Source organism: Littorina saxatilis, linkage group LG11, assembly GCF_037325665.1.
Source record: "Littorina saxatilis isolate snail1 linkage group LG11, US_GU_Lsax_2.0, whole genome shotgun sequence".
Lineage (NCBI taxonomy): Eukaryota > Metazoa > Mollusca > Gastropoda > Littorinimorpha > Littorinidae > Littorina > Littorina saxatilis.
Window position 1 is genome coordinate 26,602,171 of NC_090255.1, and position 23,429 is coordinate 26,625,599.

At 45.6% G+C, this 23,429-nt stretch overlaps 1 protein-coding gene across 1 annotated transcript; it reads right to left on the reverse strand.

The window, feature by feature from the left end:
- Positions 1–2,681: 2,681 nt before the first annotated feature.
- LOC138979520 (nociceptin receptor-like) lies at positions 2,682–22,897 on the reverse strand. The gene is made up of 3 exons (XM_070352230.1): positions 22,545–22,897; positions 20,045–20,339; positions 2,682–3,527 (listed from the first exon to the last, which is right to left on the reverse strand). The coding sequence occupies exons 1-3, from the start codon at positions 22,895–22,897 to the stop codon at positions 2,985–2,987; spliced, it is 1,191 nt and encodes a 396-aa protein (XP_070208331.1). The 3' UTR covers positions 2,682–2,984.
- Between the last annotated feature and the right edge of the window lie 532 nt (positions 22,898–23,429).

Consider the following 23,429-nt stretch of genomic DNA (forward strand, 5'->3'; position numbering starts at 1 on the left):
CTTCTTGTCAATTTCACTGCCTTTGCCATGAGCGGTGGACTGACGATGCTACGAGTATACGGTCTTGCTGAAAAATGGCATTGCGTTCAGTTTCATTCTGTGAGTTCGACAGCTACTTGACTAAATGTTGTATTTTCGCCTTACGCGACTTGTTGAAAATTGTACAAAATCATAATGAAATATTCTGTTAAAACCACAAGTTAAACCATTCATCTATTTCACAGTGCCAATCTTTGATGTGAACAATTTAATTTAACACGGTTGTTGTTTTTGTAATTGTTGTTGTAGAAAAGCAGCACACATGAATAGTATACAGTGCTGTTTAAATTCTCAGCGAAACCATTCAGCAATATCACATTGTCAATAAGGGCTGTGATACCAAACATAACAACAGGAAAAGTGTGTAATAATAATAATAATAATAATGCGATAATTTATAACGCGCACATATCTCACCACAAGGCGACTCAAGGCGCACCGTCTAAACGCATAAGAAAACAAAAACAAATAAGCTACCATGGTGGTCTTTTCGAAAAGTTGCGCGCCCCTGTCAACAAACGTCAACCGGGCCATTCACACCAAGACGTGACAAAACAACCATAATTATCAACGCATCAGACACTAAGGCGAACGTGCCAATAAACAAAACATTTAAAGAATCCTTTTGCCCGTATAAACCACGTAAGATCTAATCAGGCTTGCACGCACAATTAGAGCATCCTTCGACACAAAAAAAATCGTTCCAAAAATCAAGAACTTGGCTGTTTGCTGTACAGAGTTTGGAATATTTTGTTGACGTAATTTTCGTAAGTCAATCTGCTTGATAAGCTCAGTAACAAAAAAAAATCCCACTCTGTACCTAATACAGCCACGTGATTGATATTCGGTATGTGTCCAAATGGAAGGGTGTTCTTTGTCCGTGTTAAGGCCAGGTCAGAACTGAGTGTTTTACGCATGCGATCCGAGGGTGCAATGTTTGCTGGGTATGATGGTTCAATGGATGGCTCATACGGGAAGAAACGTATCTTGAGCCCAAAGGAATAACTCATCAATGTGTCACGATGACTCAGCCAAATATTTATCTGCACGCCACACATTTGAAATAAGGACAAGGAAACACAAGGACACACGGTTCACCTTGTCTTGATCTCGTGTTCTTTGTCGCTCCCCATCCTATACAATCTAGTACCGTCATCAAAGTCTTGAAGACATTGGGACAAAAACATCCACTATTTTCCGTGTTCTTCATGTTCATGTTCATCATCCAATGTCATAAAATAACACATATTTAGTGACGTCTCTGATCTCGAACACACGGGGGCACAAAAGTCACATTTTTCCATGTCCGTCGATCCCATTAGTATTTACAAATGACACATATACCCAGTGACTTCATCAAAGTCGCGAACACATGAGGACAGACAAGTCAACTTTTTACGAGTTCTTCAATCCCATCGTTTAAATGATACACATTAGTGACTTTTCTCATCTCGAAAACACAAAGACGCAAAAGTTAATTTTCCTCTGTGAGGATTGTTTCCAACCTCATCAAAGGCACAGTTACGTCTACTGACGTCATCGAAGTCTTATACGGCTTCTGTTTCAGTATTATTTACGTTATTAGCTCTCTGTACGGCTTCCTTCCTCTAATGGCCAAACTGTGTGTCTAATAATAAGAAGAAAAATAAACCCTCGGGGAAAATGGTAAGTACAAACAATAGGGGAGGACGAGGGGGGGGGGGGGGGGGGGTGCACAGGGTGCAGGTGCACCCCCCCTACAGCAAAAAAAAAAAATAATAATAAAAATTTGGAAAGCTGATTCTATGACCATTTATAAGTTCAAATGGCACCAGATGGCACCATTTTGCTTCTTTGGGCCAAACATTTTTTCGGGGGGGCATGCCCCCGGACCCCCCTAGCAAATTCGCGCGCTTCGCGCCCATCACATTCACTTTCGATTCAAAGTGCACCCCCCCTTACAAAGCAACTGATCCGCCCCTGAACAAGTCAACTTTACTGGTTGTTCTTAGTTTCCCATCTGGTAAATGACACATCTCGTGACGTCACCGACGTCTTGTCTTGTGTCCTGTTCAGTATTTCCGGTAATAGTTCTCTGTGTGGGTCTTTTCCTGTCTTAACAAATCTGGTCTTAGAAAAAAAATTACAATATTGCAAAAAAAAAGAAAAAAAAAGAAAAAAAAGACTAGATAAAATAAATAACAACAAGAACAACAACAACGTTGCAGCTGCAGCAATGTCCGCCCGAACCAAAGTTGTTGTTCCTGTAATTTTGACAAAGATCAGCAAATGTTTCTTATTTTGCCGTCAAATTACTTTTCGTGTGACACACATTCACCAGAAAAAGTCAGTACTCACATAGAAGAATAAGACGTGATGTATAAGAAACGTAATGCCGGGCGGTTTACTGCACAGACAAGAAGCAGATACACTCAGTGTATGTCGTACAGAAACGTTTCAAAAGGCGGTTTACTTGAATCTCTCACGAAACAAACAAACCAGGATACGTTTGATTTTGTACATCAAAGGTCGCATAACACAGAACAGAAATGAAGGAGGTGGGAGGAAGGGGAAGGAGGGGGGATGGTGGGTGGGCAAAAGGGGTAAGTGTGAGACACTGAAAGCGAAAATAAGCACGTTGTCAATGCCACTTGAAATAAGCAAAAGAATGCGAAGCATGACACAATATTCCATCTGCTGCTACGAAAAATGCACACCATTAAGCAATATCACACATCAATGGTGCGCAACATGCATCACGTCATCAGTCATCATCGCTACACCACGTCATTCATACGTCACTGGTGCAGTCTAATGACACTTCGTCATACAATGTTAAACATACGTCACTCGTGCGGTCCGATGACGCTTTGGTATGCAACGTCAAACACACGTCACACGTACGTCACTCGCTCATTGCGATGACGGTTCACATACGGACGCCGTAGCAACAGACGGAGCTTGTGTCAAACCCACGACTGGGGCGTAGTGGGACTGGAATTACCGTTCCGCGAGCAGTTCATGTACTCCCCGTACTGGCTCTTGTAGAACACCAGAATCTTCAGCTCCTTGCGGAAGTACGCTCCCGTGACGCTGTAGAGGAAGAAGTTGACGCAGTAGTTCATGTAGAAGACGACCCTGGTGATCATGAGGACGCCCTCGTAGTTGTCGAAGTCCACGCCCACGTCGCTGGAGCCTGGGCCCTCATGCATGCCCTTCCTGGACAAGAAGAAGCGCTTGCACCACACGAAGCAGTACGGGAGGTTGAGGACGATGAAGACGAAGGAGACGACGAGGAGGATGACGGTGAACTCCATGCGGATGATGCTCTCCTCCGTGATAACGTTGATGCGCTTGTGGCGCTTGTAGCGGTGCAGCAGACGGCGGATGATGAGCGCGTTGAGGACAGAGATGATGAGGAAGGGGACGATTGTGATGGACAGACCGTACACGCTGTCCAGGACGAACGACAGCATGGGGTGTTCGGGGTCCGGCAGACAGCGGTATACCTGAAACAACGATAACAACGCCTTTACAGACGGAAAACACCTGAGGAAAAGGCCCTCAGGTCGCTTCCAACGTTATACCGTAAAGCCTCAAATTAACCGGGCGAAGTCGACTATGCAAAGAATACTTCGCGAATCTGGCTGCACGGAGCTTTAGAAGTGAATTTTGGGTTAAAAGACTTCGCGAAGTCCACTTCAGGCTTAATTCAAGACCGCCTGAAGCGTCTGCCTTACAAATAATGGCACTGTGCAGGAGGACTGCATTCAGTTTGAACAAGTTTCAAAAGCTTAACTAACTGTGGAAGAATAGGCAACGATGGAGCACTCTTTGTAGGAGCTACTTCACTGAGTTACTTCCCTTGATTGTGAACGTGGTGCTTGTTACTAGGCGGCCGGTTCAAAGGTTGCTGGTAATCTTACCACCTGCACCAGGTGGCGATTCTCGACTACTTATATAATTTCCAACAAAACACAACACTTGTGGTGCGTTTAAATCGGGCAAATCGTGCCGTTTAGATCAGGGTACAGTTGATTCCCCAGATTCTTCAGATTCTTCAGATTCGTCAAATTCGCCAGAAACTCACCCGAAACGGTCAGATCCATAGTATTCCGTTAACACAACAATTTTTTTACTTTTTTTGTTAAAGGAATGAATTACACAGGAGAAAAAATGTCGAGGGCAAGGACCATAGTCATCATAAGCTATGCAATGTATGGTGTGTATAGGAAGACGAACACAATGGGTCCGGCGGGCGGCGATGTACCTATAGTAACAATAGGAGTATTAACAGAAACACTTTAAGGATCAGGGTGATAATAAGAGTGTTGAGGACAGAGATGACATGGATAAGGACGAGGGACGATTTCGTATAGCACGCACGCAAACACACAATTACACACAGACAGAGACAGAGACAGAGACAGAGACAGACAGACAGACAGACAGACAGACACAGACACACACACACGCACGCACGCATACATACATACACATACACAGACACACACACACACGCACACACATACACACACGCACACACATACACACACACACACACGCACACATACACACACACACATACACACACACACACAGGCACACACACAGACACAGACAGACACACAGACACACACACACACACGCACGTACGCACGCACGCACGCACGCACGCACACACAGACAAACACACACAATCACACACAACGAAAACCCAAAACAACAACAACAAACGGACAAGAGAGGTGTGCGAATTTCAACAACCACCGCTGTCCCTGCAGAAACAGTAGCACGCCCACAACGGGTTGGGAGAGAGTGGACGGGGTATTGATACCCTATCGTTTGTTTGCATATTTTGCAAATATTTCCATTCAAACAATACACGATAGTGTGTTTCTATTGTGGCGTAGCTCCCTTGCGGACGAGGAAAAATTACTACAAAAAACACATATTTAAGGCGTAAAACCCCCCCCATAAAAACTACAACGTAAGGGCCCGGCTGCGATTACCACGTCCATGCCGATCACGCCGATCTGAAAAAGTTATCAAATCGGGGCATATCGCCGTCAAAATCGAGCACATGGCACTAATACCCTAGTCACATATATATACGCCGCTTCTGCTACGACGGAAAAGTGTCCGAAAGCGTGGCCAATCATGGGCCAAACGTGACAGGATCTCCATGAGCGTTGTTTGGTCGGGGTGGGATCTCCTAGGTCGCGAAGCTGCACGCTCTCCCTACGCTTATTTTGAACTGAACAAAACAAGCGTAGCCGGGTCTGGGTGCAGTAAAGTCGTGATGTAGGTTTTTTCATTGGCCATGTGCTGGATTTTGACGGCGAGCCCCGGCTTGATAACTTTTTCAGATCGGAGTGATCGGCATGGTCGTCGTATAAACGTAAAGCTGTGTGACAGGGGCCATAAAAACAAATCTACATCCCGACTGTACTACGCCCAGACCCGGCTACGCTTGTTTTGTGCAGTTCGAAATAAGCGTAGGGAGAGCGTGCAGGTTCGCGACCTAGCAGATCCCAACCCGATCAAACCACGCTCATGGAGATCCTCCCACGTTTGGCCCACGATTGGCCACGCTCTCCGACAATTTTACAAAGGAGTAGAAACGGCGTCTCTGTGTGACCGGGGTATTACAGCCATTCGAATTCCAATGGTTACAACTGAAGCTGTATGGCAAGAAAATATGTCACAATCCCTGACCTTTCAATAAACGCAAGCACGCCAAGACGCTCGCGTACAAGAACACACGCAGGTCTAACGAACAATACTATTGTTAACGAACAGCAATATAGCCAAAGTACATTCGGACCTAGGCAAAGCTTTCATCTCTTGCCTTGTCCTTAGTATGTGCCTGTTGTGTGTTCTGGTCGTTGGCATAAAAGACAGATCTTCACGATTCTTGTTAAAAGTTTGAAAAATTATTGATTTGTTAACAAATGTCCTTTTTTCAACATGAATAGGAAATATGGTAAATACTGATATGGGCGGTCAAGATAGTGTGTGTTCTGGTAATTGGCATAAAAGACGGGTCATAACGATTCTTGTTACAAGTAAAACAATTAATTCGTTGATCTATACATAGATGTTCTTTTATTCACCCTTAACAAGAACGATGGTCATTACTGATCTGGGCGTTGGACATAGAAGAAGCAATAAAACGGATCATATCGCAGTAACGATGGTTACTGATAATATAATGGCACTGGAGGGCAACTAAATATAGCACTAATGTTGTTTACTGTAAGTTAACGGACGATGCGAAGACGAGAAGATCGGCTTATTGAACAAGTCGCACGAGGAACACACACACACACAAACACACAAACACACACACACACACACATACACACATACAGACAGACAGACACACACACGCGCGCACACACATACACAAACACACACAAACACGGACACACACACACACACAAACACACTCACACATACACACATACAAACAGACACACACACACACACACACACACACACACACACACACACACACACACACACATACATACACACATACAGACAGACAGACACACACACACGCGCGGATACACACACACACACACGAAAACAGACAGTGTTGTTTACAGGCACTTCCAAGGACGGACTCGTTTACTAATCGGTTTAGAAGAAAAAGTAAAGCAGATTTGTAATTAGCAGAGCGCCCTGATTGTTCATTTAACTAGTGATAACAAGTAGATGTGAAAACCAATAAACAACACTTCACAGCTGAGAGGCCAAAGCTTGATTTGTATGAAGGTTAACACACAAAGATTGAAAATTGCGACTTTTGCGGACAAATCGCAGTTTTGGCGGGCCTTTTGAGGGGGTCTCCAGATTGGCTGTGTGAACGTGATTCAGCCATACACAATTCAGCGGACCTCCGCTGAATTCTTGGGTCCGCGGAACACGGGTGTGTAACGTAGAAATAGACCGTAGAAGTAGGCCAACACACACACACACACACACACACACACACACACACACACACACACACACACACACACACACACATGCCCACAAACATATGCGTACACACACATACACATACCGTCACAAACGCACACAATCACGTTCACACACACACACACACACACACACACACACACACACACACACACACACATAAACACACACGCACAAACGCACGACATACACATGCATACATACACACACAAAAACAAACACATACATAAACATATGCGAGTACACACAGCACAAGTACACCCAAACACACACACACACACACACACACACACACACACACACACACACACACACACACACACACACACACACACACACACACACACACACACACACACACACACACATCCAACACATACAAGCTTTCACACGCACAAACACACGCACGCACGCACACACACACACATACACGCACACACGCAGACACACACACAGACACACACTGTCACGATTTAGTGACGTGGATCGAGAAAGTGTCACTCTGTGGGGTGCCTTCTCTTGGTAAATTGCGATAGAAAGCGCCTGTGCTTTCTGTCAACGGCTGGGTTTTAGCTGACCGAGCAATAGCGAACACGGGAATTTCGTGTCGCACGGATTTCACGTGGGTGATTTCTGCTGTCGGGGCAAAACTGGGATAGCTGAACTTGGAATGTGACAAGGTGAGTCACGTGATTTTGTCCAGGTTGTCTGTTTGAGACATATTAACTACACACTCGAAACTCAGCAGCGCGGAGAGAGAAGAGTCGGTGTCAGAATTATCCTACAAGTTTGATGGTCTTCAACACGTTTAGATACTTTACTGTAGGGGAGACCGGGGCTAGTCCGCCCCCGGGGCACATCCGTCTTTGTCTGTTTATTCTTACGTTTGCCACCTTTTAGTCATTCACACCATGTGAGAGTGGTGTCCCTTCTTCCCGCCATATCCTGCAGAAGTTCAAAGGTTACGCGCCCATATATAGTGAGTACAGATCACAAAAAGTGTTTTTCTTCATTTTTTGTAACATGAATGCATTGGAGTTGACTTAGGTTTTGATGCATTACCTCTGAGAACAAATACTTAGTCTTGGTGTCGAGTGAAAGTGTGTTAATTAAGGTCGAGTTCTGACGAAAGTTTTGCTTCTTCCTTCCCATTTTGTGCTCGCTATCTGGCACTAGAGTTGCCTGCCCGTGCGGGGGCAAGTCCGCCTATTTGTCATGGGGCATGTCCGCCGTGAGCAGTATGTACAACACATGTTCATGGGAACATAAATGTCTGCACATTGATATCAGCTACACATTTGTCTTGATGTAAAATAAAAAAATCAGTCTTCTAGTTCATCAAACTCGCCAGTTATGCTACCAAAAGCATAAAAGTAGGCGGACTAGCCCCGGTCTCCTCGCCAGTTATGCTACCAAAAGCATAAAAGTAGGCGGACTAGCCCCGGTCCGGTAATTTTTTGTTACATTCTTTCGTATTTTGTCATTGGCATTTTTGAACCTGAATATTGAAGGGAATTAAAAAAGCTTTCCCAATAAAGCTTGCCCACTACTAGTCTTGTACATACTATGGGATGAGAGCGGCGGACTTGCCCCACCCTGTAGGCGGACTTACCCCGACTTGGGGCAAGTTCGCCTACGTTAGGGTAGGTCTACTTAAAGCAGTATGTACAACAAATGTTCATGCGCACATAAAAACTGTCTACACATTGATATCAGCTACACATTTGTCTTGATGTAAAATAAAAAATCAGTCTTCTAGTTCATCAAACTCGCCAGATATGCTACCAAAAGTATAAAAGTAGGCGGACTAGCCCCGGTCTCCCCTATATCAATGTGCCATGCTACTTGCTAGTGGGGCTTGATAGGAACTACAAGGACAGACCACCTTCTTCCTGTATACATGCTGGCTGACAGTCGGGGCGTCAAGGTTTCTCCGCTGTGCGTTTTCACCGCATACGGATTCAGCGAGAGAGGAGGATGACGGTATTTCTGTGACGAACAGAAGTCATTCGAAAGGAAGCGGATTCGCTTAAAAGAGAGCTACCTACATAAGGCTGTTGAGGTAATAAATCATTATTTAACGCTGTTGACGAGTCTGTGTTTGTGGAATGAAATACTCTCTGTTGTTCTTTCCAGGTTAGCGCATAATTTGCTCTTTGTGACGCTAAAATACTAATCTGTATATGGTTTTTGCAGATATGGAGAGAAGGAAGGAAAATAGCTGATTTGTTGTTGTAAAAGTCAGTTTGTGCAGGCCCACGTGCTCGATGAGATATGTCAAGGTGACATGTTTAAAGGTGGTGTGTGAGGGATAGCATGACATGTTTAGTGCACCGATGCTTTTTGTTGCAGCCTTCTTCTGTTACTGCCAACGTAATCTTTACGTGCTACGCTGGGATGCTGTAACCAGGTCGTCCGCGGCATTGCTGTAACCTGCTAACCTGCTGTATTGGTGATTTGCTGTCGCTGTCGCCGTCCTACCAGCTACAAATCTACTTTTCTGGTAGACTACGGGAGGACCTTCAGCAACTGAGTGAGGCGCCTGATGTCTCCACTGTTCCCTGCTTCGTTGCCACCCTAACCGGCACTAAATTAAACGGAGCAGTTGTGGAGACTACAGACTAATTACGGGCCGCCCACTCAGTGGCAAAAAGCTAAGTTGCACCATGTTTTTTGCACCCTTACCACCAAGTCATCTGTGCTATTAATGATTATACTCGAGTGGTGACAACGTGGGGTGTGTGACACCTGCATATAACCAGCACTTTAAGGCAGACAGCTTTATTTTCTTAACTATACACGGGATCAGCGTGTTATTATTATGTCCTGTACTTTAACTGGCATTTTTGTCAGTGACCACTTGTTTTACGTCTAGAACGTAAAAAGAACATCTTTTGGAGTGAAGTCTCGAGGGAGGTGGCGTGATATTACATAAACAGGCGTCTGAAACTTATACTTTTGTTGATTCTATCTATTTGTATGACTGCGAGAGTGGATCGTGGTGTGGTTAGTTAGTTAGAAGTAACTAACCGTTCATAATCACCTTATTGTGATATTGAAACGTGACACACACATATATGTACATAGACAAACACAGACACTGACACACACACACACACACACACACACACACACACACACACACACACGCGGACACACACACACACACACACACACACACACATACAGACATACACACACACACACGCGGACACACACACACACGAAAACACACACACAGACACACACAGACACACACACACATACACACACACACACACACACACACACACACACACACACACACACACACACACACACACACATACACGCAAATACGCACACATTCCTACTCCTACATAGCTCCCTCAAGCACACTCTGCGTCGTAAACAAAAAAATATATCATCGCATGCAACATTTACAACAACATTAAGTAAGAGTTTGCAGTACCGATTATCTGGCATCCGAGAGAAACACACGACTTGCATAATAACTCACAATCCTTAATGAAACACACGACTTGCATACTAACTCATAATCCTTAATTAAAGGCTGACATATAGTCCTATTTAATTAGTTTAATTATTTCCAGGGATTTTTCCATCGTTGCGGGAATGTATAAATTAAGCTTCCTGCAAAGTTTTAGGTTTGAAGTCCTTACCAATTACGAGAAATAATTAATTCTTTATTGCTATGTTTAGCAACAGTTCTCCAAGACTTGGGCTGCTTTTAGACCGTTGACGTCACTTCGTGACGTTTCGTAAACCAAAGATGGCGTCGGAGACAGTCAAAATGCGGTTGCGTACAATGGTAAAAAAGATAGAAGTAAACCCGCCTGAAGCTGTCAAGGCCACTAAATCTGCTGAGAAGATTCGTTGATGACACAACCATTTGTCGAGGATAGCGTAGGCACCCGGTCTGCTCCCCGCCTAAAAAAGGCCAGTGCCGTTCCGTCTTCGAGGGACTGCGTGGGTTTCATTTCGGAGTTTTCCTTCTCCTAGACGAGTTTCCTTCCATGGATGATGAGCCTCCTCTACCCTCGTTTTGAATTCAGAGTGGTCTTCTCTTAGGATAGCTGCCTGCCAGGGTTGACGAGCCTATCCTGCCCGGCTATTTGACCCATAGCTGGAGGTTGGTTCGTGGGCACCTGGGCATTTCCACACACCGGTGGGCCCGCATGCCGCACGTCTAGGGGCCAACCTCCTCCGAGTCCTTGTAGTCTAGCCTGGGGCCTTGCGGTACCCAGTTTACGCCTGTCGCCGCGATGGAGGCACTACATAGGGCTTGTTGTGGAGAGGTTATTGTACTGGCAGGAGAGACTGACGCATTCTGCTCTCTTTTCGCATTGTCCTAAAAAGGACAGACGGTGCTAGCCAGCGGTGAGGGCTGAAAGCGAGAAGTGACAAGCACAAGACACTTCGCCAACACACTAGACACGTCACACAACCGTTTGGCAGGCTGCTGAGAAGAGAAAGTGGACTCCTCACCACGCAGCACCAGCGCTGGTGTCACAAAGATGTAAGTAGGATAGTGTGATGTGAAACACGTCGTGATTTTAACCTCCCTAAAGATTGAATTGGGATATGTTAGGACACGTTTGAAGCAATATCACGGGTTTCGTGTGTTGCACGAGAAAACCCTAGTTTGACATGAGTTGTGTTTATGAGAAATGTAGCTGGTCTGGGTTTAATAACGTCACAACGTTGTAGATGCTCGACCGAGCAAGGTGTGTATAGCGGTTGTCAGGTTTGTCGGGGACAAACACTCTTTTAAGAGACGGGTCTCTTAAGGTAAATGATTTACTATGTTGTATAGTATTGAAGCTTGAATACATAGCTGGAATGTAAATGTTAGTGTATACAAAGTGCACTAAAGTCTAGTGTGAAGTTTTAAGAGAATTCTTGTTGTGAGTGTATAATGGTTTTTGTTGGTAAATTCTTGAACATAATTGTTGTTACGCATGTATGTTATGTTTAAGACAGTGATACTATGTATGGTAGTGTCAGTAGTGGATTAAGTGATTCATGGATGAAGTATAGTTTGGATATTGACTGTGGACGGAATGTGAATGTAGAATGAACGAGAGAGATGTTACCGGTCGCAGAGACGACGGTTCTTTTCGTTAATGGCGAAAGTGTTTCTCGGGGAGAAACGTGAAGGGTGCATGTTGGCATATAAAAGGAGAGTTTCTGGGAATTGATCGTCTACGTGTATTCAGCGGCACAAGGAGGTGTAAATGACATGTAGTGAGCCGTGTGCAGTAATTAATTACCTTGTACAGTAATTAATTATTGAAGTAATTTCTTTATATCATTAATCACGTGTGTAGAGGGATTGTAAAGAGATTGTATGAACGGTGTGGACGAGGAGTTGATGGGTATTGATGTTGTTTTCTTTAGGTGAAGAATTGTGTTAGAATTTGTGTGAGTGTTAGGAAACGCTACCGTTGCTGAGCTTTGGTTCAGTTTTGTGTGTTGCATGTAGTTGACTTATTTTTACTTTGTGGGAAAGTACCGATATTATATTTTGTAAACACAATATTTATGCTTGGACGAGAATGCAGGTGAACTTTCTAGTCCTGTCAAAACAAGTTGTTTACCATGCTGTTCTTAGTGTGAGTTCGTGGCGTTCGTTCGGATTAAGTGCGTCGGCCCTTTTGATGTACGTCATAAGAGAATGTCGCTAGTTTAGTCCATGCACGGCTCGTATAATGTAGTTGTATCGTGTTCGGTCTGGAATATTCTCGAGATTGAGTATTTACTATATATGCCAGCGCGATTTGAATGTTAAAAAAGCTTCTACTTTGAGTTCTGCTAGATGTGCAGTTGTATGTATTGAATGCTGAATAAATCCTCGAACTCAATTTGACGAGTTGTTTTCTGCTGCTGCGAAGACGGGCGACGTAGAATAAAAGAACACAACTATACGACATTTGGGAACTTGTGGCAATCTCAAGTGTCGTGTAACAATTGGGGGCCAAGCCAAGGATCTACGTTTAACGCCAAGGGTTTTCCAGCAACAAAGACAGTCAAGACAGTCACAGGAGGTAGCCATCAATCGGGTGTATCCTGAGGGATCAGTATTGAGACTACGGAACCGTGGATTCGGTGTGACTGTGGGAAGAGTTTGGTAATCGCCGCAGCTCGGTACGGTGAGCGACGCCGGAGTGTATCGGGATTACAGAGGTTAGCTGCCGTTTGGACGAGACGGACTTCGTCGCGGAGCTAGTGCATTAATACTACGAAATACGACTGAGGTACGTCGTGTACGTATCGTGAGCAGAGTGCGCCGTCACGTTAGACGAGGAGGGTGGCAGCCTGCGTCTACGAAGGTGAACAGCGACGAGAGAAGCATCGGAGGTGCAGTAGAGACTGTGTTCTTTTAGAAGACTACATTCGTCTACGTTCGTGGCTGTGACAGAATACAGACGAACGCACCGGAAAAGACCAGAATGGCTGAGTTCTGGGGAAAAGGAATTGAACTGGGACTAAAAGGCAAGCAGTTGACGGAGTTCGTCGAGTCCCAGACACGACTGCTGGCGCAGCGTGAAGAAAGACAAGCGCAGCGTGAGCGTGAAGAAAGACAAGCGCAGCGTGAAGATAAAGAAAGACAAGCGCAGCGTGAGCGTGAAGAAAGAGAAGCACAGCGTGAAGAAAGACAAGCGCAGCGTGAAGAAAAGCAAATGGAGCTGAAACGCTTAGAGCTCCAGATAGAAATGGAGACCAAGCGCTTAGAGCTTCAGACAGAAATGGTGCGTGTTCAAACTGAGCACGAGGCACCACGCCAAAGAGATAACCAGCAGCAAATGCTACACAGGGCACCGAAACTTCCAGCATTCGCTGACGGGAAGGACCAGATCGACTGCTACCTTGCAAGATTCGAGAGGTTTGCTGAGAGTGCTAGATGGCAGCGCGACGACTGGGCGATTCAACTCAGCGCACATTTGACTGGGGCAGCACTTGAGGTCTACACTAGACTCTCAAATGATGACGCCAGAGACTATGATGTACTGAAGGAAGCTCTGTTGCGTTGCTACAACTTCACTGAAAGGGGCTACCGTCAACGCTTCCGCGAATGCCAGCCATTGTCTGGAGAGACACCGAGCCAGTTTGTGGAGCGCCTGTCGTCATACCTGCAGAAGTGGGTGGAGTTATCAGGTGAAGAGCAGTCATACGAGAGTCTGCGGGACTTGATCGTGAAGGAGCAGTTCCTTAATGCCTGCCCGAAGGACCTGGCGACCCGCTTGGAAGAGCAAAAACTGCGGGGTTTGAAGGACATTACTGATGCTGCTGAGCGTTATCTCATTGCTCATGGAAGGACCCTGGGGACGTCAAAGTCATCAAAACCTTTCCAGAAGAGCGGGAACCAGGGAAACCAACCTGCCAAGGGACAAACTGAGTCCGCACCATCATCCAATGAAGGGCAGAACATAACGTGTTTCCTTTGCAATGCCAAGGGCCACCGAGTCGCCAACTGTCCCCAAAAGAAAAATAACGGACATGTCAATGACAAAGCGCAAGAACATCGACGGAGATATTACGACAACAAGAGGCAAACGAGTGGCTCGAACCAACAAGTATGCGCGAGCAGCGTCATACTACCAAGGGCTGCCGAGCAAGTGGATACACCATCGGACGTGGAAGAATGTCTTTCTGATGGCCAGCTTCTACTCGCCAATGGCAAGTCCATCTCTGTCGTCGCCAGCGCAGCTGTGTCAGTGTCGAACATGCCCGTGTCGAAGGGATTTGTTGAGAAGCAGGAAGTGACTGTTCTCAGAGATTCGGGCTGCAATGGAGTCATTGTCAAAGAGGATCTGGTGCCAACAGAGAAGTTCACTGGTGACTTCAAGTGGACGCTCATGGCTGACAGCAAATGCGTGAAGGCACCAGTGGTAAAAATCCAGATCGATACTCCATACTTCACCGGAGAAGTTGAGGCCGTCTGCCTGAAGAAGCCCTTGTACGATCTACTAATTGGGAACATTGGGGGTGCGAGACGTCCTGATGACCCTGATGTCGAATGGAGAATGGGCGCAGCTCAGCCTGCTGTTGAGGAGGAAGACCCACTGCCATTCGCGAATGAAGATATCAGCGAACTGTTACGAGATGACAGAGCAACTGTGCATCGCCGCGACCAGCCGCAGGTTGTAAGCGCTGTGACGACCAGAGCCCAGGCGAAGAAGGACAAAACAACTACGCCACTCAGGGTCACCAACAGTTCTGCAACTGCTGTCGTGGACAGGGATCAGCTGATTCAGCTACAGGAAGCTGATTCGACCTTAACAAAGTACAGGAGTCGTCCTGTCAAGGAGATGACTAAGGGCGAAGGCACTGTGCAATTTGAAGTAAAGGCCAAGATCCTGTACAGAGTGTTCCAGCACGCGAGAGTCAACGGTGGGAAGCCATTACGTCAAGTTCTGGTGCCTCAACCACTTAGGCGCCAGGTGATGGAGGTGGCCCACGACTCTATTATGGGAGGTCACCTGGGTGTCAAGAAGACATCGGACAGAATCCAGGCTGCGTTTTACTGGCCAGGACTGCATGCAGATGTGACTCGATTCTGCCGATCGTGCGATATTTGCCAGAAAACCATACCGCGAGGAAGGGTCCCGAAAGTGCCGTTGCAGAAGATGCCTTTGATCGACCGACCTTTCAAGAGGGTGGCCATTGACCTCATCGGCGAGATAAAACCGCCAAGTGAAGCGGGTCATCGTTGGGTACTGACCCTGGTAGACTATGCAACCAGGTACCCAGAAGCCGTGCCTCTGAAGAAAATTGACACAGAGACTGTTGCCGAGGCACTTGTGGACATTTTCAGCAGAATTGGGGTTCCTGAAGAGATCCTCACAGACCTGGGGACACAGTTTGTCTCTGAATGCATGGAAGAGGTCAACAGGCTGCTGAGCATTCGTCACTTGACTACGACACCCTATCACCCGATGTGCAATGGGCTGGTAGAAAAATTCAATGCGACGCTGAAGTCCACGCTGAAGAAACTATGCAGTGAGCAGCCAAGGCAGTGGCATCGCTACATCAATGCCTTGCTGTTTGCATACAGGGAGGTGCCACAAGAGTCCACTGGATTCTCCCCGTTCGAGCTGATGTACGGGCGGACCGTGAGAGGCCCGATGCAGATACTAAAGGAATTGTGGACGAAAGATGTGGACACACCTGAAGTGAAGAACAGTTACCAGTACGTGTTCGAGTTGCGAGAGAAACTGGAGGAGACTCTCGAGATTGCGAGAGAAAACTTGAGAAAGTCTCAGGATAGTGGAAAGCACTACTACGACCGCAAAGCCGTAAACAGGAAGTTTACACCAGGTAACAAAGTGCTGATACTGCTCCCCACTGATCACAACAAACTACTGATGCAGTGGAAAGGCCCATACGAGGTTGAGGCCGTGGTAGGGATCAACGACTACAAGGTGAATGTCGGCAAGAAGTCCAAGATCTACCACGCTAACCTCCTGAAACTGTATGTGGAGAGACCTCCGGAAGCAGTACAGGTCGCAGCAAGTGCGGAAGAACCAGCCGAACTAGACGAGTTCGACGGCGAGGAACTACTGGAGTTGGGAGACCTCCACAAGAAAGAGGGAGTGGATGACGTCAAGCTAGGACCTGACCTGACAGAAGATCAGCAGAAGGAGCTGCATGATTTTATGGGCGACTTCACCCATAGGTTCTCTGATGTTCCAGGCTCTACGTCCTTGGTCGAACATGAAGTCCACCTCACATCTAACGTTCCCGTTCGCTCAAAACCATACCCTATCCCGTTTCAGGCTCGGGAATCCTTGAAGAAGGACATCGACAACATGTTGAAGATGGGGGTCATCCGTGAGTCATCATCCCCTTACTCATCTCCCGTTGTTGTTGTCAAGAAGAAAGACGGTACAAACAGGGTATGCATTGACTTCAGGAAAGTGAATAAGATCACCGTGTTTGACCCTGAACCAATGCCGACGGCGGCTGATCTGTTCCGAAGGTTGACTGGCAGTAAGATCTTCTCAAAGATCGATCTCAGCAAAGGATATTGGCAGATTCCTGTGCGCGAAGAGGACATACCAAAGACTGCCTTTGCAACTCCAGACGGAACGTATGAGTGCCTGCGGATGCCTTTTGGCATGGTGAACAGTGGTGCTACCCTTACGAGGGGAATGCGAAAAATGCTCAAAGGAATGAAGAATGTTGTGTACTACTGGGATGATCTGCTAGTCCACACGGAGACCTTTGCGGAGCATCTGGAGACTTTGAGGGAACTGTTTTCCCGCCTGACAAAAGCCAATCTGACCGTGAGACCCAGCAAGTGCATTTTGGGGACCGACAACGTTGACTTCATAGGTCATTCACTGAAGGAAGGTCAAAAGGGGCTTTTGTTGGAAAACGTCACCAAGATCCTCAATGCGCCACGTCCTGAAACCAAGAAGCAGGTGCGATCCTTCCTTGGATTGGCTGGGTACTACAGAGAGTTCATTCCAAACTTCGCCGCCATAACGGCGCCTTTGTCGGACATGACCCGAAAAGGATGCCCCAACCGAATACTCTGGGGACCAGCTCAGGAGAAGGCATACCAGACCGTGCGCGACCTGATGTCACGAGACCCGGTGCTACGCCTTCCTGATACTGCCAAAGAGTTCATCTTGCGTACAGACGCATCGGACGAAGGGATCGGCGCCATGCTGATGCAAGAGCATGGAGGTAAACCGTTTCCGGTCAGCTATGCCAGCAAGAAGCTGTCAGGAGCCGAGAAGAACTACTCGACCATGGAGAAAGAGTGTTTAGCCATCGTGTGGGGAATCAAGAAATTTGAACTCTACCTCCAAGGGGTGAAATTCGTGCTTCAGACTGATCACAAACCCCTCACCTACCTGAACTCTGCGAAGTTTGTGAATAATCGTATCATGAGGTGGGTGATGTACTTGCAGAACTTTGATATGCGAGTGGAATCGATCAAAGGTTCAGACAATGTTGGAGCAGATTTTCTCAGCCGAGTATGTGAGTAAAACTGTGTTCATTCTCCAACAGACTAATGTACATACCTGGATTTCAATCTGTTATGTATACATAATATGTGTACAAGTAGCGTTTCAATGATTGAAAGAAATTAGGTAAATTTCTTCTGGTGTTGGGGGTAATGTTAGGAAACGCTACCGTTGCTGAGCTTTGGTTCAGTTTTGTGTGTTGCATGTAGTTGACTTATTTTTACTTTGTGGGAAAGTACCGATATTATATTTTGTAAACACAATATTTATGCTTGGACGAGAATGCAGGTGAACTTTCTAGTCCTGTCAAAACAAGTTGTTTACCATGCTGTTCTTAGTGTGAGTTCGTGGCGTTCGTTCGGATTAAGTGCGTCGGCCCTTTTGATGTACGTCATAAGAGAATGTCGCTAGTTTAGTCCATGCACGGCTCGTATAATGTAGTTGTATCGTGTTCGGTCTGGAATATTCTCGAGATTGAGTATTTACTATATATGCCAGCGCGATTTGAATGTTAAAAAAGCTTCTACTTTGAGTTCTGCTAGATGTGCAGTTGTATGTATTGAATGCTGAATAAATCCTCGAACTCAATTTGACGAGTTGTTTTCTGCTGCTGCGAAGACGGGCGACGTAGAATAAAAGAACACAACTATACGACATTTGGGAACTTGTGGCAATCTCAAGTGTCGTGTAACAGTGAGGAAATAATAAGTCTGATGCATCCTCCAAAAATTCTGTGTTGGAGTGTTTTAGTGTGAAGGTTGAATAGTCAGTGAAATAAGATAGGGCAGAACACGTATACAGAAAAGTAACTCCTTATTCACACTACAATCCACTTCAATCCACGTAGCGCTGAAAGAAAGATTGTTTTTGTCAGAGGCCCATCGCTTCAAATTGAGAACCAAGTACAAAGGGGATACTGAACTCGCCAAAGTTTTGCTGGATACGTGAGTACATAGGCCTATTAGAAAATTAGATGTACTTGTAGCTTGTCAGCTGAAGCCTGTGGCCTTATTCTTGCGAATATTATGTGCTGTGAGAGATCGTATATTTCCGCCTGCGCAATTTCCGGAAAACATCCACTTTCACTTTGAGACTGTTCTGTTTACATTCGACACTATCAACACCACTTTGCACTACTGAAATAATTTTTTCTGTGTTCGAAAGCCAATCGATCGTTATTATACCCCTTAGGTACAGTTTCATAACATTATTGGCACATGTAAACAATATGAATTAATTAATGAACACTACGAATATGGCAGCCTTTAAACACACGACTTGCATAATAACTCATAATCCTTAAGTAAACACACGACTTGTATAATTACCTATACTCCTTAATTAAGCCCATCAGAAATAGCGTAAAACGTATGAAATGAGATTGAATTGGAGGTATCTGCTCAACACAGTATTTGCAAACAATGCGCAATGTGCCACAATATAGTAAGGCAACACAAATAAAAAAAAGTCTGTTTACGGTAACATAGGCAAAATAAATAGGGTCGGTAGGTCGGTATTTTTTTCTTTTTTCTAAAAAAACATATTTGTAAGTTATTTTGCCAAAAAACAAAGACTCTTTTTTTCCCCCCCAAATGCCACAAAAAGTCTAGGGTCGCGCGAAAAATTAGGGTCCGTCGGGATACCGTAAACAGACTTTTTTTTTGGCCTAATGGGATTCACAGTTTGTGTCATGAATAATGACAACTACGAATCGTGACTCATTGATATACACCAACGGTAACTGAGCGTGAAGCAGAACTAGCCTGCTGACACTAGCATAACAAACCGCCACAAAGATTCTTTCATATACGAAATACTCAGAAAAACATGTGTTGCCTAACAAGCATCGGTATGGATTGGACAATACAACCCAGCGGAAACGGCCCCCCAAAGAGAGTCAATTTTTTCGATTTCCAGACCGACACTATTTTGTCCTCCGACCCCAGAACTTCAAAAAATAGTTATTCCTCTGTCACGGTTGGAAATAACTACACCGCTAACTAGATTAAGGGACATTACCCTTAATTTCAAACAACGATAAAATAAAGCGGCATTACCTTGAATTTCATCGATTGGACTTCACGGGAACTCGTCAGAATCGGCTTGAACATCATGACGACGAGGGAGATAACCACCAAACTGCCTAGGACTTTTTGCGCCGATCGACTTCCGCAGATATCCTTGCGCTTGAGAGGGTGACATACTCCGATATACCGCTCCACGGTAAACGTGACGATGAACCAGGCAGAGAGGAATCGACTGACGTAGGACAAGTAAAACAGGGCCTGGCAGACCCCAGCCAGGTTGAGAAAGTTCAGGCCCTGGTTGTCGGTGAGATGTGGAAAACCCCATCTGTTAAAAGGAGCAAGGACCGTGAGTACACATATGAATTAAGTGTCAGGTGCGGAAATCCCTTTCTGGTTAAAACAAAGAAGAACAAAAACCGTCGACAATAACAGAATAAAAAATAACCACAGAAATCTTATCAAAGTTTGGCAGACAGACAGACAAGCAGGCAGGCAGACAGACAGACACAGACAGTAAAACAGGCGACAGACAGACAGACAGACAGTGAGGCAGACAGACAGACAGACAGACAGTGAGACAGGCAGACAGACAGAGAGACAGACAGTGAGACAGGCAGCCAGACAGACAGACAGTGAGACAGGCAGACAGACAGAGAGACAGACAGTGAGACAGGCAGACAGACAGAGAGACAGACAGTGAGACAGGCAGACAGACAGACAGACAGACAGACAGGGAGACAGACAGACAGACAGACAGACAGACAGAGAGACAGAGAGACAGGCAGGCAGACAGACAGACAGACTGCTGAGACAGGCAGACAGACAGACAGACACAGACAGTAAAACAGGCGACAGACAGACAGACAGTGAGACAGGCAGACAGACAGAGAGACAGACAGTCAGACAGACAGACAGAGAGACAGGCAGACAGACAGAGAGACAGACAGTCAGACAGACAGACAGACAGACAGACAGACAGACAGACAGACAGACAGACAGACAGACAGACAGTGAGACAGACAGTCAGACAGACAGACAGAGAGACAGACAGTCAGTCAGACAGACAGACATACAGACAGTGAGACAGACAGACAGACGGATAGACAGACAGACAGACAGACAGTAAAACAGGCAGACAGACAGACAGACAATGAGACAGACAGACAAACAGACAGACAGACAGGAAGACAGACAGACCGACAGACAGACAATGAGACAGACAGACAGACAGACCGACCGACAGACAGACAATGAGACAGACAGACAGACAGTGAGACAGACAGACAGACAGACAGAGTGAAACATCTACACCACTATACGGGGGTGTATAGTTAGTGCAAAGTGTAAAAAATCCAATGTGTAAAGCAAAGAATTACAATACAAAATATTTAGTTTTTGGTGCAAAAAGAATATGTATCATGTTTCTTTACGCAACAGCGAGTAGTCAAAAGTGTCATACAAACGTGTGAAAATGATCATGACATCATTACAGTATACTTCTGCCAAAAGACCTTTATTACTCTTCTCTCTCACACAAAAATCACACCACATTTAAGATCTGACCTTCACCTCAAGTATTACATCAGGACATAAAATATCAACGCTGTAATATCCGAGGTTGATAAGGCAGCTTTTCTTGCGCTCATTAAAAATAGCTGCCTGATACTGATCATTTCACAGTCTCGCACGCTCTCTCGGAGCTCTTACCTCAGTCATTCCACCAAGGCCATAATATCCGCGGTGGACAGGGCTACCAGGTAGGAGCTGGCTAACAGTTTCGGGCTCATATAAAACAAGTCACTAATAGGGATTCTTTTACAGCCTCACACTGTCTCTGAGACTCTTACCTCAGCCATTCCACCAGGACATAAAATATCAAGGACAGACTATAATTATAAGGTGGACAGAGCTGCCGGGTAGCTACTGGCCGAACGTTTTGTACTCATACAATATAAGTCACTAATACTCCTTAATTCACATAATTATACTCTCTGAGGCATAAAGTATTGAGGCCATAATGCCTTTGGTCGACAAGGCAGCTTTTCTCGTCTTCATCCAAAATAATGATTCTGCTCTCTGAGACTCTTACCTCAGCCATTCCACCAGGACATAAAATATCAAGGCCAGAATATCCTAGGTGGACAGAGCTAGCTGTCAGGTAGGTAAAAACCGACCGCCACTTATACTGTTTCTTTTCACATGCTCTCACAAACTCTCACCTCAGCCATTCCACCAGGACAAAGAAGATCAAGGCTAGAATATCCGAGGTGGACAGAGCTACCAGGTAGGTACTGGCCGAATATTTCGTACTCACACAAAATAGGTCCCTAATGGTGTGTTTTTTCACATTCTAACGCGTTTTCTGAGACTCCTACCTCAGCCATTCCACCAGGACATAGAAGATCAAGGCAAGAATATCCGAGGTGGACAGTGCTGCCAGGTAGCTACTGGTCGACAGTTTCGTGCTCATATAAAACAAGTCACTAATTGGGATTCTTGTACAGCCTCACATGCTCTCACAAACTCTTACCTCAACCATTCCACCAGGACATAGAAGATCAAGGCCAGAATATCCGAGGTGGACAGGGCTACCAGGTAGGTACTGGCCGACAGTTTCCTCATGCTCCTGGACAAGAAGATTCTCAGAGACACCACATTGCCCACGATGCCGATGGTGAAGATGACCGGGACACTGTAGGTGTAGAAGATGAGCGAGGAGGTGACGATGAGAGCCGTCTCGATGGGAGGACTCTCGCTGCAGTTGCTGAGGCCAGGCAAGGTGACGTTTTCGCCCAGGGAGTCGTGGTGGGCGTTGAGGATGGAGAAGTAGATGCTGCACCACGCGGTGGTGTTGCTGCTGTTGTGGCCGACGGCTGTCGGCATGGCGATGGTGTGTCTAGATCTGTAACAGACCAAATGATATCAACTGTTTAGAACCTAGTTGAAAAACAAAAGACATTTGTACTCACCAATACAAGGCCAGCACACACAAAGACAAAGTCAATTGTTCACCTATGGAGGCTTCTTCGGGACAACCAATCAAACACATACAAAGGAAAACAAAAACCAAAAGCAGCACAGAACCAAACAGGGCTTAAAAGATAGAGAGAAACATATGTTTATACATTTTTACTGTGATCAACAAAAACTAAACTAGTTTCAAAAATCTAGACCTCCATGTCAACTAAAAGAGGAAACAAACTTGCAGTGGTACCCAGCTGTCATATACTATATTAAGGGGTTGCAGGGACATTAAAAAAACAAAAATAAACACAATACAATAACCAATTAATCAACCAATCTGCAAACGACCAAACACCAGGATGGGAGAAACAAAGGGACGAAATCACTTCAGGCAAAAACATGAGTAAAGCGGACACTTATCCTGATACCTCAGCAGAGAAAAAGAACTCAC